Source organism: Ovis canadensis, chromosome 8 (genome assembly GCF_042477335.2).
Source record: "Ovis canadensis isolate MfBH-ARS-UI-01 breed Bighorn chromosome 8, ARS-UI_OviCan_v2, whole genome shotgun sequence".
Classification (NCBI taxonomy): domain Eukaryota; kingdom Metazoa; phylum Chordata; class Mammalia; order Artiodactyla; family Bovidae; genus Ovis; species Ovis canadensis.
This window is the reverse complement of record NC_091252.1, coordinates 29,966,034-29,985,222: the sequence shown is the minus strand read 5'-3', so window position 1 is coordinate 29,985,222 and position 19,189 is coordinate 29,966,034. Positions and strand designations below refer to the sequence as shown.

Genomic DNA, 19,189 nt, shown 5'->3' with positions numbered 1-19,189 from the left:
AGTGATAACTAAGAATATTTGTCTTTTTTCTATCTGATTTATTTCACTAAGCACAATTTTTTGTATCCATCCACATTGCTGCTAATGATAACATTTCATTCTTTTTTATTGTTAAGTAACAACTGAATTTTATATATACACACATCTTCTTTACCCATTCATCTGCTGATGGACACTTAGGCTGCTGCCATATGGTGGCTATTATAAATAATGCTGCTGTGAGCACTGGAGTGCATGTATCTTTCTGAATTAATGCTTTTTATTTTCTTTGGATATTTACCCAAGAGTGGAATTGCTGAATCATGGTAGTTCTATTTTGGGTTTTGTTTTTTTTTTTTTGGTGTGGTCAACACTTAAAAAAAATTTTTTTTTTAATTTTAATTGGAGGCTAATTACTTTACAATATTGCGGTGGTTCTTGCCATACGTTCACATGAATCAGCCATGTTCTTTTTAGTTTTTTGATGAATCTCCATACTATTCTCTACATTGACTGCACCAATTTCCATTTCCACCAACAGCGTACAAGGATTTCCTTTTCTCTACATCCAGGCCAACATTTGTTATTTACAGATGTTTTGACAGTAACCATTCTGCCAGGTAAGACATGGTATTTCATTGTTTTTGATTAGCATTCTCTAATAATTAGTGACGTTGAGCATCTTTTCATGTGCCTGTTAGACCTTTTTCCAAAGAATACATGTGGATGGCTATCTAGGTCTTCTGCTCATTTTTGTTTTACCTATTTACTTAAATTTTTTCTATATATACTCCAGCATATTTCATTGTATGTTGTGTGTGTGTGCTCACTCGGTTCAATTGTTGTCTGTGACCCCATGGACTGTAGCTCACCAGTCTCCCCTGTCCATGGAATTCTCCAGGCAAAGATACTGCAGTGGGTTACCATCCCCTCTTCCAGGGTATCTTTCTGACCCAAAGATTGAACCCATGTTTCCTACCATCTCCTGCACTGCAGGTGGTTTCTTTACCACTGAGCAGCCCATTCTGCTCATTTTTTGACTGGGCTGTTTTTCTATATTGAGTTGTAAGAGCTGATTATATATTTTGGATATTAACCCCTTATCTGTCATATTATTTGCAAATATTTTCTCTCATTAAGTTTTTTTTCTTTTTGTCAATGGTTTTCTTTGCTGTGCAAAAGCTTTTAATTAGGTCCCATTTGTTTATTTTTGCTTTTATTTCTTTTACCTTAGGAGACAGATTCAAAAAACATGGCTACTAATTACATCAAGTATTTACTGATCTACTACCATCTGTCAGCCAGCATAACAACTATGATAGACCACTGTACAACAAACAAATGCAAATGATTTTCATTTTAACAAAATATTGAAAAAATATATATAGACTTCAAAAGTTATTTTCAGAAGAAAATCAACAGCTTAAGTATTTTTTTAGTGTATTTATTTATTTGCCTGAACCACGTCTTAGTTGTAGCCTGCAGGATCTTTAGTTGAGACAAACAGGATATCTTAGTTGTGGCAATGTGGGATTGAACCCGGGTCCCCTGCATTGGGAGCAAGGAGTCTTAGCCACTGCACTACCAGAAAAGTCCCCAAATCAACAACTTAAATATTATAAGAACATTTTCAAAGACCATAATGGTCAGATTGATTGATGATTCAACTTACACTTTTGCCTTCGGGGGTGATCCCAAAGTACCATTTCATAGGATTAAACGGTTATCTTCCACCTGAGATTTTAAATTCACTAGCTTCCCTTAATATTCTGTTATGACTCTGGAATTCATGAATTTATCATCTGAATACATAGTTGAACTATTTACGTTTTTAGGCTATTTCACTTGTAAGGGTATCAAGATCTATCAACTTATGAAAATAGGACGTTCTCCAATTTTTTCTAAAACGATCACTTTCAGTCTTTACAAACTTCTTCCTGTCTTTCCATAAATGTTCCTATTTTCCATCCAATAAATATAAGTGGAATAAAATCTTTATTTAAAAGGCTAAATTTTCTGACTTGGTATTTTTTAAAATGCAGCTATATGTGATTGGCAAGAAGCACATGTAAACATTAGGATGCACAAAAACAGAGTCAGTAGATAAAAAAATATATATCAGTCAGCTTATACAATATCAAGTAACAAAGACTAACCAAAAAGAATGATTCATTAAGTAGCTAAAGCAATTTTATATTTGTATGCATATAACAAAAGCCTCTAAATATACAAAGAAAAAAATGATAGAATGTAAGAAGGAATAAGCAAACCCATCATCACAGTATCAGTTTCTAGAAGCTGATAAATCAAGAAGATAAACCAGAAAGAATACAAAATATTTGAAGAAAACAGCTTAAAATTCTGCTTTAATGAACAGGAACATAGATTACATTGCATTAAACAAGTGGATGCACTCAGAATATTAAACTTCTCTCATATGCGAGGTTAGTATGCTTGCCTTAAAAAGTTTCACAAATTATTTTCATATGAACCACAATGTCATTAAGGTTAAAGGCATTTTGATCTTACACAGCTCTTCCAGAGAACAGAAAGGGCACAAGTCCTACTTCATTTTATAAGGCTAGTATAATGTTGACTCCAAAACCAGAAAAGGATGGTATAAAAAAGGAAAAGCACAAAGCAATCTTATTCAAGCCTAGGCTTAAAAATCTGAGAATATAAAGAAACACTATGTTTTAAAAAAAAGAACAGGAAATTAACATGTAATACAGTTTTATTAACTCAAGTACAGATTTTGTTTAAATGTCACAACAGTTTATGCTAGTGTCCATTATTTTCATACCTTATTTAAGATTTCGCATTGTATTTAGCTGCACTGAGCAGCTTCAGCTACATGCAATGAATCCTGATAAATTTTCTTTTCATTTTTATTCTGTTACAAATATTTTCCTTTCTACAACTTCTTAGATATACCATCACTTAAAAGTGGACATTTAATTTCCAAATACATGGGATTTTAAAAATATCTTCAATATTAATTTCTCATTTTGATATTAATTTCTCATGTAAGTACTTTCTTCTCTGCAATCACTTTCTGTGTTTTTTCAGTCTTTTAACTTTATTGACAGTTTCAATGGCTAAGTCAAAGACCTCTCTTGATAAATGTCACATTGCATTTGCAAATATGTGGGTTATTTTCAGGTATCTTTTGATACTGATTTCTAACCTAAGTCCACAGTGATAAAAGAACACACTATGATTTCATAGACTATGGAATATCTGCACATTGTTTTATGTCCCTGGATATGCTTCAGTGTCTCCTGGTTTATAGTCTATGGGAACTTGAACAGAATTGGTATCCTGCTGTTGTATGAAATTATATAAATCTTAATTATGTTGAATTGTTCCTAGTGCTTTTCAGGTCTACTATATCCTTCTACTTTTCTGTCTATTCCCTGGTGGCTCAGAGGCTAAAGCGTCTGCCTCCAATGCAGGAGACCGGGGTTCGATCCCTGGGTTGGGAAGATCCTCTGGAGAAGGAAATGGCAATCCACTCCAGTACTCTTGCCTGGAGAATCCCATGGACGGAGAAGCCTAGTAGGTTACAGTCCACGGGGTCGCAAAGAGTTGGACACGACTGAGCGACTTCACCTTTCACCTTTCTGTCTATTCATTCTATTATTTTTGAGAGTTTGATATTGAAATTCCAACTAAAAATATTAAATTTATCTAGTTAAAATTAATTGTAATGTACAGTGAAGTAGTGAAAGTCACTCAGTTGTGTCCGACTCTTTGCGACCCCATGGACTATACAGTCTATGGAATTCTCCAGGCCAGAATACTGCAGTGGGTAGCCTTTTCCTTCTCCAGGGAATCTTCTCCACCCAGGGATTAAACCCAGGTCTCCTGCATTGCAGGCAGATTCTTTACCAGCTGAGCCACAAGGGAAGCCCAAGAATACTGGGGTGGGCAGCCTATCCCTTCTCCAGGGGATCTTCCCAACCCAGGAATCGAACCGGGGTCTCCTGCACTGCAGGCAGATTCTTTACCAAATGAACTATCAGGGAAGCAAAAATCTTAATTCATCTATTTAAAAATAATTGTATAGTGGAACTATAAAGAAAATAAAAAATTATAATCTGGCATGGAAAACTAGGACTTCTTCTAGAACTTCAAGGTTGATTTAAAATTATAAAATTGATTAATGTAACCAGTCCATTGGGTCACAAAGAGTTGAACACAACTTAGCTACTGAACAACAACAAAGGTACCACATTAAGTTAAACAAAAAGGAGTTAGATCCCAATAGATGCAGAAAAATCAACATCAATTTGTGGTTGTTTTTCAAATTAGGAAACTAGAATTACAAGAGAAATTTCTAAACCTGATAAAGAGCATTTACAAAATAAAATTTCAAAGAAGCATCATAATTAACTGTGAAATATTGACACCCTTCATTTTAAGAGCTGGAAATAAAACAAGAATGCTTATTATCTCTGGAGATCTTAGCCAGCAAAGCAAGGCAGGAAAGAAAATGCGCCAGGGTGAAGGGAAGGTAGATGCGTACGAGGGATGAGTCAGGCATATTCTTGGGGAGCCATTCTAAAATGGCACTACAATATTACCAGGGTGCTAAAACATAATTGAGAATGTATCCAGAAGGAAAATCAATTATGTATTTAGCAGAGCTCTTCTCCGTGAGGTAACAGTAAGCAGGTCGGACGAACACTTAAACCACTTGGAAGAAGGAGGAGAACTCCAGGGCACTTGCATGAGAAACACAGATGGTCACTAAACCACCTTTTAATGAGAGAAACCACAAGGATCACAGACCCTGAGGGCGGTGTGCAGGGGACGATCCTGAACAATCAAGGACAGACTGAGCTAGTATCAGTAACAATCTAATTCCCTACTGTACCCTAAAGCCATGCTTGGGACCTCTCTCTGAATAAATGTTTAAAGATAATTAAATAATACCAACTGCAAATCATTAACCTGCCTGGGGCACTCGTGTTTTGGTGTGGTTTCTGTGAGCAGGAGAGTGATGAGAAAGTAGGACATAAAGACTGTTTTGGCAAGATGAGGCTAGCGAGGTAGGAAGAGCTGTCAAGATGAGATGCATCAAGAAAAGAACTTGCTTTAGGAACACCAGTCAAGGAGCCCCATGAAAGATGAGCTGGAACAGAAAGAAAAGAGGACTGTTCCAGCTGGGATGTTGGGGGACACAGGTGAATGAGGACAAAAGAGAAAAAGTGATGAAACAAACAATATTATAGCCTTTCAAAGGTCTTTACATTTATTTTACTCATAACTTTTTTGATTTATAACACTTTATTACACCCTATTCCTAATCTTTTCTTTCCCAGGCTAAACAATACTATTTTCATATAGAATTTAAAAGTGTAAAGATTTGGCATAGAGAATATGAAGTCAATGTTTTGCAAAAGAGTGAAAAAACAAACCTCTTGTTTTCTTTCTTATAAGGAGATACTGTCTTCTGTTTTGCTTTCCCCCGCAAAAGCACCTTCCTCCAAATTTAGGTGTGTCTTTTTAGTTGTTTTTGTAGTAAATTTTTACCTTGTGAGCTATAATCAATGTCGTATGAAAAATTCAACATCAAAGAAAGTTTTTGATTATTTTTACTCTACATATGTTACCTTCCACACAGGCTCATCTACTTACACGACGTTAGCAAACAAAGTACTTGCCTCTTGATTGGCTGAATCCAGTTTGTCTTCCAATTCTTCCTTCAGGGTTTCTAGCTCCTGTTGAAGCTGATCTTTATCCTTTTCCAGGTTTAGTTTTTCCTTTTTATGTTGTTCCTCCAATTCCTTACAAAAAGAAATTTTAAAAAATTAATAAAACTGCAAATATCGTATACTTCAAAGACTCCAAGAAAAAGATTATTCTGTTTTAAATTGATGCTTTGCTCTTCAAATTAGCGTTATACTTAAATATTAATAGCAGAGTTAACAATGAATATAATTAATCCTAGGGGCTTTGAGTCTATCATTCTAAATCACTTATGATGTAGCAATTAAGTCATTTTTTTAAAATGGTAAAAATATCTGCCTAATCTAGATCAAGCTGAAGTCCAAAACAAATAGAAATGTGTACTATAAATGATAATCTTGTGAGATGAGAAAAATTCTAACTCCTGAGTTCATAATTCTTTTATACTGACATAAAAATACAAAGACTATTAACACTTCTGGAACTCAGCGCTCTAGCATTGGAATTTAGTCAAGGATTAACAAGTAAAAAATTAAAGTATCTAAAGAGCAATACTACTAACATTGATACTGAAGAAGACCAACTATTTGGCAGGCATGCTGCTCACTACTTGGCATATAAAAGGAATAAGACATAGTGCCTGCCCTTAATAAGCTCATTGAAGAATATATGATTAAAATGAGTTGTAATGGGGGTTGAATGGGGAACTAAGAAGTTGCGGCTTGGTGTGAAACTTCTACGCAGAGTTTCCTAAGCACAGTTTGAAGGAGTGGACCAGTAAGAAAAGGTGGTGAAGAGGAAGAAACAACAGTCTAGGCAGAAGGAAATGCACGTGCAACAATGGAGGGAACAAGAGTGAGAGCAGGGCATATTACAAGTACGTCTGCAGTGTAAGGTGAGAAGACTGATAGTAATAAACAGTACTCTGTGCCGGCAGTCCCCAGGACAAACCCCAGGCTGATGATTTAAGGGGATGTCTCTCAGGACTCAGCATGAATCTGTACTCACAGCTATGATGTATTATAGCAAAAGGATACAAGGACAATCAGCAAAGAGAAAAGGCACCGCGGGCAAAGTCTGCAGAAAACCAGACTCAAGCTTCTGAGTCCTCTCACACACAACTCTCCAGCAAGCTGGGACAATGCATGCGAAATGCTGATACTAGGAAAGCTCACGAGGGACCCAGTGCTGGGTTGCTTAGCGGGGGCTGGCCACAGGGGTACCCCCTTGATTAGTATGTTCCACAATTTCAGACTCCAAGAATGAGAGCATGTGTTCAGCATAAACCATATTGTCTAGTTAAACAGTTTAGGCACAGTGAGCCGCTCTCATCAGGAAATGGCGAGAATTCTCATGAAAATCAACTTCCAGACACCAGGCAACGGCCGATTTTGCACCACATTTTCTAAGAATGGCACTTGCAAGGCTACTGCGTTATCTCTTTTCTGCATGGATTTTCTGTATATTCATACCCTTTCTGGTAACTAAGTCATGAGGGACGGTGAAGTCACTTTTAGCTAAGAGTTCTTTAAAAGATAAAAGGACACTGGAGAAAGATTATTTGGAAGGAGGATGGTTTTAGCTTAGGCTCAGACATAAACTAGCTGGGCAAGAACTAGAAAGCTTTTAGGAAACTGTAAAATGCTATTATATAAAACATGTAACAACTATCATTAATACATGCCGACACAAGGTGGTGGCTAAATGCCTTAGGGTTTGATATCTGAGACCAAATTCAGGGCTGACTGACTCATCCTAGCTGCATGTGCTTAAGCAAGTATTAACCCCTCTGGGTCTCCACTTCTCTTCAGTAAGATGGGTACAGAAATCAAACCAATAGGAGCCCTGCAAGAACTAAATGAAAAAACAAATGTAAAACACCACTGCAGTGTCAGGTAAACACGGTAAGAAATACTTACACTTATTTACCACCGTATGCTCAGATGCGTCTCGGTTCCTAACACTTTATCTCACTTAATCCTCAGGGATATTACAAGATGGATCTTTTTAGGTTGGTACAAAAGTAACTGCGGTTTTGGACCGTAAATTTTAAATCATTATAACTAGGTTCAAACCCATCTTTATTAATCAAAATAGAAACTATTACAATCAACACACTTTTATTGTTTCCAATAAGAAACAATTTAGTTTATTCCTATAGCATAAAAATCCGTACTTCAGAATTCAAGGAACTCTTGGAAAGTATTTTCTGCCTCCTGCTGGTTATGGGAGCTTTCTCCCTATAAAAAGTTGTTGAGATGCTTGAAGAAGTGGTAGTCAGTTGGTGAGAGGTCAGGGGAATATGGCAGATGAGGCAAAACTTCATAGCCCAATCCATTCAACTTCTGAAGTGTTGGTTGTATGATGTGAGGTTTGGCGTTGCTGTGCAGAAGAATTGGGCCCTTTCTGTTGACAATGCCAATTGTAGGCGTTGCAGTTTTGGGGGCATCTCATTGATTTGTTGAGCGTACTCCTCAGACGTAAGGGCTTTCCAGGATTCAGAAAGCTATGGTGGGACCAATGGACAGCAGGCCACCAAACAGTGGCTATGCCCTTTTTTGGTGCAGGTTTGGCTTTAGGAAGTGCTTTGGAACTTCTCTGTCCAACCTCTGAGCCGGTTGATGCTGGCTGTCATATAAAATCCACTTTTCATCACACGTCACAATCCAATCAAGAAATGGTTCATTGTTGTTGCATAAAATAAGAGAAAACAACACTTCAAAGCAATGATTTCTTTTGGTTTTTGGTCATCTCATGAGGCACCCACTTAGGGAGATTTTTCACCTTTCCAATTTGCTTCAAATGCCAAGTGATCACAGAATGGTCACCTCTGATTTCTTCGGCAACTTCTTGTGGTATGAAGATCAGCTTCACTAATCCTCTCAGTCGGTCGTTGTCCACTTCTGATGGCCTGCCACTGCACTCCTCATCTTCAAGGCTCTCATCTTCTTTGCAAAACTTCTCAAACCACCACTGCACTGTACATTCATCAGAAGTTTCTGGGCCAAATGCGTTGCTGATATTGCGAGTTGTCCCCGCTGCTTTACGACCCATTTTGAACTCAAGAAAATCACTTGAATTTGCTGTCTAATATCATTTCTATAGTCTAAAATAAATATAAACAGCAAGTAATAAATCATTAACAAAAAACAAAGCAAGAAATGGGCATTACAATGATGTACAACGTAACCGCATTTATTTAAGAATGTGTTCCAATATCAAATAACAAAGTTCAACAACATAAAACCACCATTACTTCTGCACCAACCTAATAGCTTCATCTTCAAGTGAGCAGCCTCAGGTATAGCCTTTGGGACCCAAGAAAAAGCAGCTAGTAAGCAAAGGACTCGGTGTTAAGGACCCATCTGTCAGGTACCTTGCTTTTTCTACTATATAATTACTGTCTGTCGTGTATTACAATTAGCAAGCTTATTACTTAATTAAGGGCAATAATAAAACAAAAAACAGATCATTTTCCCAGGGAAGGAAACTGTCTCCAGGAGAATAAGTGCTCCAACTAATGAGGCTTCCTGAGGAGAAACCGATGTTGTTGTCTGATGAAGAGACAGCTCAAGATCAAGGGAGTGTTTCCATGATGGCTATACAAAGTAGAAATGCTTCATATCAATTTAATAAACTACAGCCCCTGTAGGAACTTTTATGTATGTTATTCTTTGAACTGAGATTTTCAGAGTGATTAGGAGATAGCAACTAGGTCATTATAGAAAGTCCACCAATTTATAATAAAATGCGAAGCTGAAGTTTTACTCACCAGCTGCAGTTTTTTCTTATCCTTAAGTGCATTGCTGTGGACAGCCTCAATTGCCATGTGGTGCTTCCAAGCTAACTCTTCCAAAGTCTTGGAATGGGCCTCATTCAACTGAGCCATCTCCCCCTCCAGTCTACTTTGCAGGTTTTTTAGCTCCATCTCATAATATTCTTGCTGAGTCTTCTTTGCCTCGTTTACTTTCTAAAATTGAACAGAAATAAAAGGTCAATCTGCTTTTTTCATTACTGCTATTAGTGTTTTAAATATCCAGTAAGTAGATAAACTTGGATGAACTGAATGCTACAGGATTAGACCATGGTACCTGAGAATACATCATTGGGTATTCTACAAGATGGCACAGCCAAAATGAGTAATTTTAAAGACAATGATAAAATACACTATTATTAGGTTAGAATCAAGTGTGAGTCAGCACTTCTGCAGGCTTAAGAGAAAAAAGCTTCCTCCGTGTCGAAGTGGTACACAAAATGGCCTACCAATACCCACTCAAATGGTATTAGCTGATACAACTGTATCAACAGCCAAGTAAAGGCCTTTTAAGCATTAACAGTCCAATGATGAAAAAAGCCAAAAGACTGTGGCAATGAAATTTTTTAAGTTCTATGAAAGGAGCATACATCACGTGCTGTGAGAGTATACAGGAAAGGAGCTTAACCTGGATGGGGTGGGAGGTGATGTGGGGGGTGTGTGAGAGAGGGAAAGAGGTCAGCAAAGGCATTCCAGAAGGGAACACAGCTGAGCTGATGATAATGACACATTCTCTCATTTAATTCTTACAAGCCCCTCAGGAAGCAAGAGGTGAGAAGATTTCAAATCTAGATCTGATGTCTAAAGCCTGCATTCGTAATCCCGTCCAGCATTCTGAAAGCTGAGAAGCAGCTCACCAGGTGGTGAAGTCGGGAAGCTAGACGGCCATGCAGCTGAGCAGGGTGGCGAACACAGGACTCAAGGCTGGGAGCAGAGAGGGAGGGAGGCTCAGAAGCAGGCAGGGTCAAATGATGACCAGACGTCTTTATGCTAAGGACTCTAGAGTCTCTTCTGATGGGAATCAGAAATCACTGTGATTTAAGTGACTGATATTTAAAAAAAGGTTTTTTAAATTTGTATTCATTGATTTTTAATGATTGTTGTTTAAGCCACCCAGGCTATGCCATTTTGTGATAGCAGCCCCAGCAAACTAAGACAACTTGTGAAGGGGAAGGAGCAGAAAGGAAACGAGGACAGGAAGAACTCTGGGGAATACCTGAAATCAGGGAGCAGGAGGAGAACGAGGAGCCAGTGAAGGAGACGTGAGTGGCCGGGGGAGGAGGAGAGCCAGGAGGGGCCAACATCGCTGAGACAAATGCTGGGCCAAGAGCTGAGAAAATGGGTACGGCTTCTGGGTGTGGTGGTGGTGTTCCCCCTGATGCCTTAGGATCCAGTTCAACAGAGCGGAGGTGGGGTGGGGGGAGCCACAGAGAAAAGAGGAAATGGAGGTACTGGGTGAAGCCTATTCTTTCAACGAGTTATGGGATGTTATGGAAGAGGAAGGTGAGAAAGTAAAACTTGAACACAATGAGGTTAAAAGGGGTTTGAATTCTCTCAAGGGGCTGCTGCAGAACCCCTCCTTGCTGCTCTGTAAGACTCTTGGCAGACAGACACACCTCCTCTGACAGACACACCTCCTCTGGGTCACTGATGCCTCCTGGGAGGGCAGAGCCATCCTGCCGTCTGGCCTCTATGGCAGCTGCCATCTACCTGCCTCCTGGCCCAATCTGCGGGTCTCGGGAACTACCCAGGAGGAAATACAAGGTCCTCATGTCACAGAAAGCAACACAACATAGAGGTGGAGACGTGGGTTTTGGAGTCTCACAGCCCTGGGCTCAGGTTCCAGCTCTGCCACTTAGACATGTGACCGTGGGAACCATGAGTGCATAATGTCTGTAAGCCTTGGTTTTTCCATCTGTGAAATGGGAGTGATAAGGTAGAACCTATGTGACAGGGTTGCTAAAGATGAGATAATATGCCCCCAAATATTTAGCAATATTCCCAGCCCACTGTAAATATTTTATAGCTGTTAGCAATTATTTTACAACATAAGAGATTATAATTATTCCCAAGGCCCAATAAAGGGGGAAAGCCCTAGGAAGATTCTTGAATGTAAGGCACTGGACTTTCTTTCCTGTTAAAGCCAGAAGGTATAGATAGAGGGAACAGAAAGTTCCAGCCTCCTCCTTTCCGGCCTGGGCCAGCCTGGGCCTCAGCCTTTCCCTTCCAGCCTCCCCTACAAGGATGGTGGTGTGAGGGGCTCAGGGCTCAGGGCAGTATTCTAGGACTGGATCCCAACCCCTCTTCAGCTCTCCCTGACTTGGGGTCCCCAGAAACCAGAGCCCCTACTTGAATACTCGGATGCAACATTTTAAGGGTCTTTTCATTTCACAGCTCAGACATGAAGTGCCCCTCATCAGAGAGCATAGCGTCTCCCTATAGCACTGTACCAGTCAGGGCCCAGCCAGAGAAGTGGGGAGGCAGGAAGAAGGGGCAGATCTGGCCTAGATGGACGGTTTGGGGAGCTACCACTAAACGAGTTATTGGAACGGATGAGCTTGTGGAATGAGTTGAGAATGCGAGAGGAACCCCAGGGGAACACAGACGGAGGAGGGAAGCTCCCAGACAAGACTGCAGGGCCAGGGAGACAGGAGGAAAGTGCGAGAGAACCAAAGAGACGCTTGTGAATCAGACACAAGTCAGTGCCCCAGGAAGACAAGACGCCCCAAGTCCAGCAACTGGAACGTCACTGGAGGCTGAGGCCGAGTCTGTGGACTGGTAACAAGAGAAGCCAGGCCGGGCCGGGTGTGGAGTGAGCGGGAAGTGAGCAAGGCGAACAGACATTTTTCAGTACGCCTGGTGGTTGAAAGAAGGAGAAAGAGTGTTTCAAGCTCCCACCTGGCATTGCAGATATGTGAAAAACTGGAACACATATTCAAGCAACTACTCTACATATGACATGTTTTGTTTAATTTAGAAATTCAGTATGTTGGTATATATATTTTCAGGGCATTGTTCTTGTCATCCTTTTCAGTTTTACAGACATTTCCTAGGTATATACACAATATGTTTCATGAATAGAAAAGTAAGTATGATTAACTGTAATGTACCTTTCATTTAGGGGCTTCCCAGGTAGTGTGGCGGTAAAAATACCTGCCTGCCAATGCAGGAGACATAAGAGACATGGGTTTGATCCCTGGGCCGGCAAGATCCCCTGGAGGACGGCAAGGCAGCCCACTCCAGTATTCTTGCCTAGAGAATCCCATGGACAGAGGAGCCTGGTGGGCCACAGTCCACATGGTAGCAAAGAATCAGACACGACTGAAGCAACTTCGCACGCACCAATTCAGTTTCTAGCCTGAAATACGGTGAAATGTCCTAAGTTTTACATTACAAATTGTTATCAAAAATATTTTGAACATATACCCAATATGGGATAATCCAGCTTTATACCTTTTCTCAAAATAAAAATGAAAAATGACTATAGTTAAGAAATAGACTGTTACTATGAAACAGAAGTAAACACTCTAAATCAAATCTGAAAAAGAATAAAACTGGACTTTTCTTCTTTTCCTTTCATGGGGGTACGAGGGAGAGGGGGTTCCTCCAAGACTCTACCTTCTCCAGTTCCAAAATCTGCTGCTTCTGTTCTTCATCCAGACTCTGAGTTTTGCTTTGCAGAAAAGCTCTTTCTTCTTCAAGCTGAGATAATCTTTCATTGGCCCTTGATTTTTCTGATTCTAGATCTTTAATTGTAACCTCCTGGGTCATTTGAGTTGCTTGAAGCATTCCAATATGACCTAACACCCCAAAAGAAAGCCCCAAATTCAAATCTGTTACCTTGTGGTATAAAATAGTTTATAGTTAATGACCCAATGTACTTAATACCTAAGTAAAACAAATGGTCTGCATGTACAAATAGTTCTCTGGTTTCAGTAGAAATACTGACCTTGGGAATACTTATTATTCAAGTACTTATTACAATACGTATTACATCATTGATGCTGCTCCCTGCACCCAGGACCATTCCAATCATTTCTGAAGATTTCAAGCTATTTTAAGTTGAAGTAGAAACAACTCCTCAGGGTACATATAAAAGTCTTGGGAGTAAAACAAAGTAAGAGAAGATGCACTGAGCAGCACTGTGGCACTAAAATGAGTAACTTATTCTTTTCCAATCTTTTTTTTCCAAATTCTAACATAAAAAGGAAGAAATTTGCATGCAGCAAGATGGCAGGCAGCAGTCTGGCTGAAACTAAATTTGTTTTAGACGACAGACCTGATAAAGAACTAAGGCAGAGTAAGAGACAGATAAGAAGAGCAAGGTTATGAACAACTGAAATAAATGACAACAGCAAAAAAAAGGTGGGGGGGGCAGGGGGAGGATATAAGCAGAGCTAGAGCGGTGAAAAGTGAACCCAAGAAAAATTTCTCAAGGCAGGTGTTAGAACAGAGGCTCTCAAAGTGCCCTGGACCAACAACAACAGGCAGCATCTGGGACCACCAGTCAGAAGTGAAGCCCACCCCAGACCTACGCATCAGAAACTCTGGGGTTGGGGCCCAGCACCTGTGGTTGTACGAGCTGTCCAGGTGATTCTCATACACATAAAAGTTCAAAAGTTGCTACTTCAGGGGCAAGGTAATTTGGGATTCACTGATGAGCGAATCGATCAGATGACATCCTCATAAAATTTGTTCAGAGGCCTCCCTGGGCTCACCAAAATGTCACTTCAGACTGAGATGGGTCACCCTCCTCCTCTGGGCACGTGAGTCGCAGCAGGTAGGGCAGCCCAGCTTCAGTGTATGCAATGAGCCTTATTAATAAACCAAATGAAATGAGGCTGCTATAACTGAAATACAGTTCTACTAATTTAAGCACTTTAAAATATTTATGTTTTTAAAGGACAAAGAAGCCTCTTAAGAGTGTTTTTCTTTTAGTGACTGCCTTATTGGCGCTAAAACTTATAACTCTTGGGACTTCTCTAACAGTTCAGTGGTTAAGACTTTGTCTTCCAGTTCAGGGGGTACAGGTTCAATCCCTGGTCAGGGAACTATGATCCCACATGCCTCATGGCCAAAAAACCAAAACATACAATATAAATTATACTATAAATTCAATAAATTAAAAAATTCAATAAAGACTTAAAAAATAATAAAAACCTATAAATCTTAACTTTTTATAGAAATACATTTCTAAAAGTTATCATTTGCTTCTCTTATGATTAATCAATAACAGAACCCTTTAACATATTTAGAACCTAAAGAATTTTAAAATGTGAGAAGATAAAAAAAGGCTAGTTTTGTCTTGAGTTAACATTTAAGTGTTGGTTTTAGCTGAGGAACGCACTAAGAACTGCGGTCGGACATACTAGCTTTGAGGACAAGATCTGAGGCTTGCTGTTGTAAACGTTCTCTGGCTGCTGACAGCTCACTTTCCAGCTCCTTGTGCCTGCTTAATAAGGCCATTTCTCCCTCCTTGGCATTATCAAGCTGTTTTTGAAGACCCTAAGAAAGATCAAATAGCCATTATCAATACGTAAGAATGATACTAAGCTAAATAATTCATGTACATTTCCAGCAGCAACTATATCCTGTTCAAAAGTCGAACTTCACAATACCTAGAGTTTTCTATCTGTATTAGTGACACATATCTTGTGATCTTCATGTTGGCTTTGTAACCCTTTCCAATATATTTAAATGCTCCACAGATATTAAAACACACCTATGAAATTTTCTATGCCAATAAAACTAAGAGACTTTTCATAGAGACTCTTTGGCTTTTTTTTTTTTCTTTCAGAAATTGTTCCATACCCCTATTTAATTCAGGTTTATAAAGCAATGTTAATTTTTTTGTTCAGTGTCTGGATATCAAAGAATGTACAGACCATCGTTAGTGAAGGGAAAGGAAAAACACAACGAAAGACCAATATTTTAAACTTCCCAAATCACTGTAAAAATATTAATATATTATTTAAATAAAATCCTCCTGTAAACAATCAACGAGGTTTTAAGCTTGTCTTTTTGGGCCTTTAATATCTGAAACTGTTATACGAAATAACAGCTACAGGGTAATAAAGACTGTGTGTGTGTTAGTCGCTCAGTCGTGTCCGACTCTTTGCAACCCCATGGACTGCAGCCTGCCAGGCTTCACTGTCCATGGAATTCTCTGGGCAAGAATACTGGAGCGGATTGACACTCCCTTCTCCAGGGGAACTTCCCAACCCAGGGATCGAACCCTGGTCTCGTCTCCTGCATCGCAGGCAGATTCTTAACCGTTTGAGCTACAGAGAAGTCATAGTAAAAATAAATAAAGTCCTAATAAAGATTACCCTTCCACTGATTTTCTCACAAAAGTACAAAAAATTTCAAATGGAAAAAAAAAAAAAGTGGTCCAATGAAAAAGACAAAGACAAAACTGGGGGAAAAAAAACCCACGTGTTGTATGTAGTATTCTTTACTCACCTGAACACTGTTCTCCGCTGTGACCAGTGCTATTTGAAGCTTTTGACATTTGTCACGGAGACTTCCGGCTTCATCCTGTACCATCTGTAACTCTGTCTTTAATTTTCCTATGGTTTTTCGCAAAACTGCTTCTTGTCCCTGAAATTCTTTTCTAAGATCTGCTTCCTTTTCTTTGCTAGCCTGGAGGCTTTCTGCTGTAAAAAGCTGTGACCTTTTCAAAGTATCCAACTCATGTTCATAAAAGGACTGAGCTTTATGCAACTTGCTTTCATAATCCTCAATGAGCTTCTTCCGCTCGAGCCTGAGCTCCTCCAGGGTCTTATTTAAGGCCTCCACCTCCATCCTGTGCAGCTCCTCCGCTTTCTCCTGCCCCTTGTCGACTGAGGCACTGTGATTCTGCTGGCACTTCAGCAGCTCTTGGATCTCCCGTCTATGAGCGGTTCTCAAATCTTCCAATGCCAACCGTTTGTCTTTTTCAAACTGTACCTGGAGTTGTCCAAAACTCCGTAGCCTTTCCTCAAATTTCCTTCTGATCTCCTCAACCTCTCTAGACATGGTAACTATGCGCTGGACATGCTGGGCTTCTGCACAAAGCTGCATGTCCTCCACTCTGTGCTTGTAAGCCTCAAATTCTGTCAAAGCCTGCTGCTTCGTTTTAATGTGATCTTCTAAGGACGCTTCTAAAACTTGAATCTTTCTCCTGAGGTCTAACTCCTCGGTGACTCTGCTTTTATACTGCAATATTTTCTCTCTTGTTTCTGCAAGAATTTGCTGGATTTCTTCTTCATGAGCATCCTTGAGGGCTTGAATTGCAGATTCGTGCTCATCATTTTTAGTGTTCAAAGCATATATTACCTGCATGGTTTTAAAGAAAAAGGAAGAAGAATCCAGTAAACCATATTATTTTCTAACTGTTCATTCATTCATTTGGGTCGATATTTTTTTCTGTGTACATAATACTAGCTATGATAAATATTAAATACTAAAACTTCATGTATTGTTTTTGTACTCACAGATTTACTTGGCAAATTTACTTAGCCCAATCTTAAACTCTGTATTTGAAGACTTTTTAATCAGAATTTTAAAGCACTCAAAATTAAGGATTTATTTTTTCCTAGAAATGATCAGTGAGGATGAAAGTGACAAAGAAGGCTACCTGGTCTATGAGAATGGAGTTTTCCTATGGCCCCATCCATCTTGGGTAACCCCACACGGCATGGCTCATAGTTTCATTAAGTTACACAAAGCTGTGATCCACCTGATCATTTTGGTTAGTTTTCTGTGACTGTGGTTTTCATTCTGTCTGCACTCTGATGGATAAGGATAAGGGGCTTGTGCAAGCTTCCTGATGGGAGGGGCTGGCTCTGGGGAAAATTGGGTCTTGCTCTGGTGGGCAAGGCCATACTCACTAAATCTTTAACCCAATTTTCTGCTGATGGGTGGGGCTTTGTTCCCTCCCAGTAACTTGACCTGAGGCCAAACTATGGTAGGGGTAATGGCCTCTACCCCTATGACCTCTTCCAAAAGGATTTATACCAGCACACAGAGCCTTCCAGGATTGCTGCTGTCAGTGTCAAGCCTGGCGGGCTGCAATCCATGGGGTCACAAAGAGTCGGACACGACTGAGTGACTAAGTACAGGGCATGAGGGGAAGCTTTAGGTCTTCCCAATGGTCTCTTTCAACTGCTTAAAGTCTGGTATATTTTAAATGTAGAAATTTCCTTTTCTAATTCCCTTATGCTCTGTTTTTAAATCTGATCCTTTTCACTTCTAAGTGGTCTCACAAAATTCAGTTAGCACTTTTGTGTTCACCTATCAATGCTGTGGTTTTATTCACTGCCTAATTTTCCTGCTGCTTCCAAGCAAGCCAAATTCCTAGAGCCAGAGTGTTCTGAGTACAGGTCTTTCTTTACATTTTCATCCTTGGGCTTTAATGATTCCACTGAGATTTCCTCACCTAATTCCAATGACAACATGTTCCCTTTATAGTAACACTCCCACTCTTTATGTCCCTTGATGTCTTTCATTACAGCACTGTGGTCCAACAGATATAGCCACAGCTGTTACTTAAGACTTATTAGAAATGTGCCTACTTTTTTATGAAGTAAAAAGACATAAACATAAAAACTACACACTCCAAAAATCCAGAAGCTAAATATCAGTGTCCCGGAACTTTGTTCATTTTAACGTGATTTTACTCTGGATTTAGAAATGAAACCCAGCACCAAATACGTTCGCAATTATGCAGGGGCTTCCCTGGTGGCTCAGATGGTAAAGAATATGCCTGCAATGCAGGAGACCCAGGTTCAATCCCTGGGTGGGGAAGATCCTCTGGAGAAGGGAATGGCAACCCACTCCAGTATTCTTGCCTGGAGAATTCCACGGACAGAGGAGCCTGGCGGACTACAGTCCATAGGGTCGCAAAGAGTTAGACACGACTGAGAGACTCACACACATAAGGATAAAATACATACCAAGTTTCAAAGCTTAATACAAAATAAGAATGTAAAATTATGGTGCAGAAGCAGCCCTTTTTGTAGAGAACTTGTTTATGCAGCCCGAGGCAACTGAGAGCACCCGGCTCTCCACAGGTCCTGGGAATTTCAGATCCTGCTGCTAAATCTAGGCTGGCACCTGCCAGGCCTGCAGCCACACTGGCAGAAGGAAGAATTCACCCTGGAGTTCCCCACTGCAAGGACTTCACTGTCTCTGTACAGGGCTCTGTCTTGGACACTCAGTCCCCTGACCATACTTCACTAGGTCTGCTGTGCCTATTTTCTTACAGCATGAATGACATGCAATCATACCAAAGGAAAGTAGATTGAGAGATGGCCAGACACCTTCTGTCTGGCCACAGCTACCCTTTGTCCTACAAGGACCACAGGAAGCTATGTGCACAGAAGCGAAATAAAAGCTTATTCACAGTGTCTCTTTTTTTTGAATAAACCTAATTCCAAATTCCAAGTTATGTTCCTGATGAGCTAACACAGATCCCCATGGAAGACTCCTTTCATTTACACATTTAATCGTAAAGGTAGCCTACAACCAAGAGAGCTGGGTGGTTTCCTATTCCCTTCCCTCAAGGTGATACCTGTCTACCACACAGATGCAAAAAAGACTGGAGGGGGCACTATGGAAAAAGACACCGACTGGCCAGAGAGAAGTCCATCTGCCAGAGGGCCTAAATCAGAGCTGGTCTAGGTCACAGGCTGCAGACCGTCCCAGGGCATGTCTGCATGC

The 19,189-nt window shown here is 40.0% G+C and overlaps 1 protein-coding gene across 9 annotated transcripts in view; it reads right to left on the bottom strand.

The window, feature by feature from the left end:
• FAM184A (family with sequence similarity 184 member A) overlaps positions 1-19,189 on the bottom strand; it is a 121,980-nt gene that overhangs the window by 49,265 nt on the left and 53,526 nt on the right. For all 9 annotated transcript variants that reach the window (XR_011258775.1, XR_011258774.1, XR_011258776.1 and 6 more), the window contains exons 2-6: positions 15,950-16,804; positions 14,857-14,992; positions 13,106-13,287; positions 9,446-9,643; positions 5,649-5,771 (exon numbers count right to left, since the gene is read on the bottom strand). Coding sequence is in view for 5 of the 9 variants with exons in the window: in XM_069599128.1 (XP_069455229.1) it covers positions 5,649-5,771; positions 9,446-9,643; positions 13,106-13,287; positions 14,857-14,992; positions 15,950-16,804 (1,494 nt within the window). In the remaining 4 variants the exon portion in view is untranslated. The remainder of the gene's footprint in view (positions 1-5,648; positions 5,772-9,445; positions 9,644-13,105; positions 13,288-14,856; positions 14,993-15,949; positions 16,805-19,189) is intronic.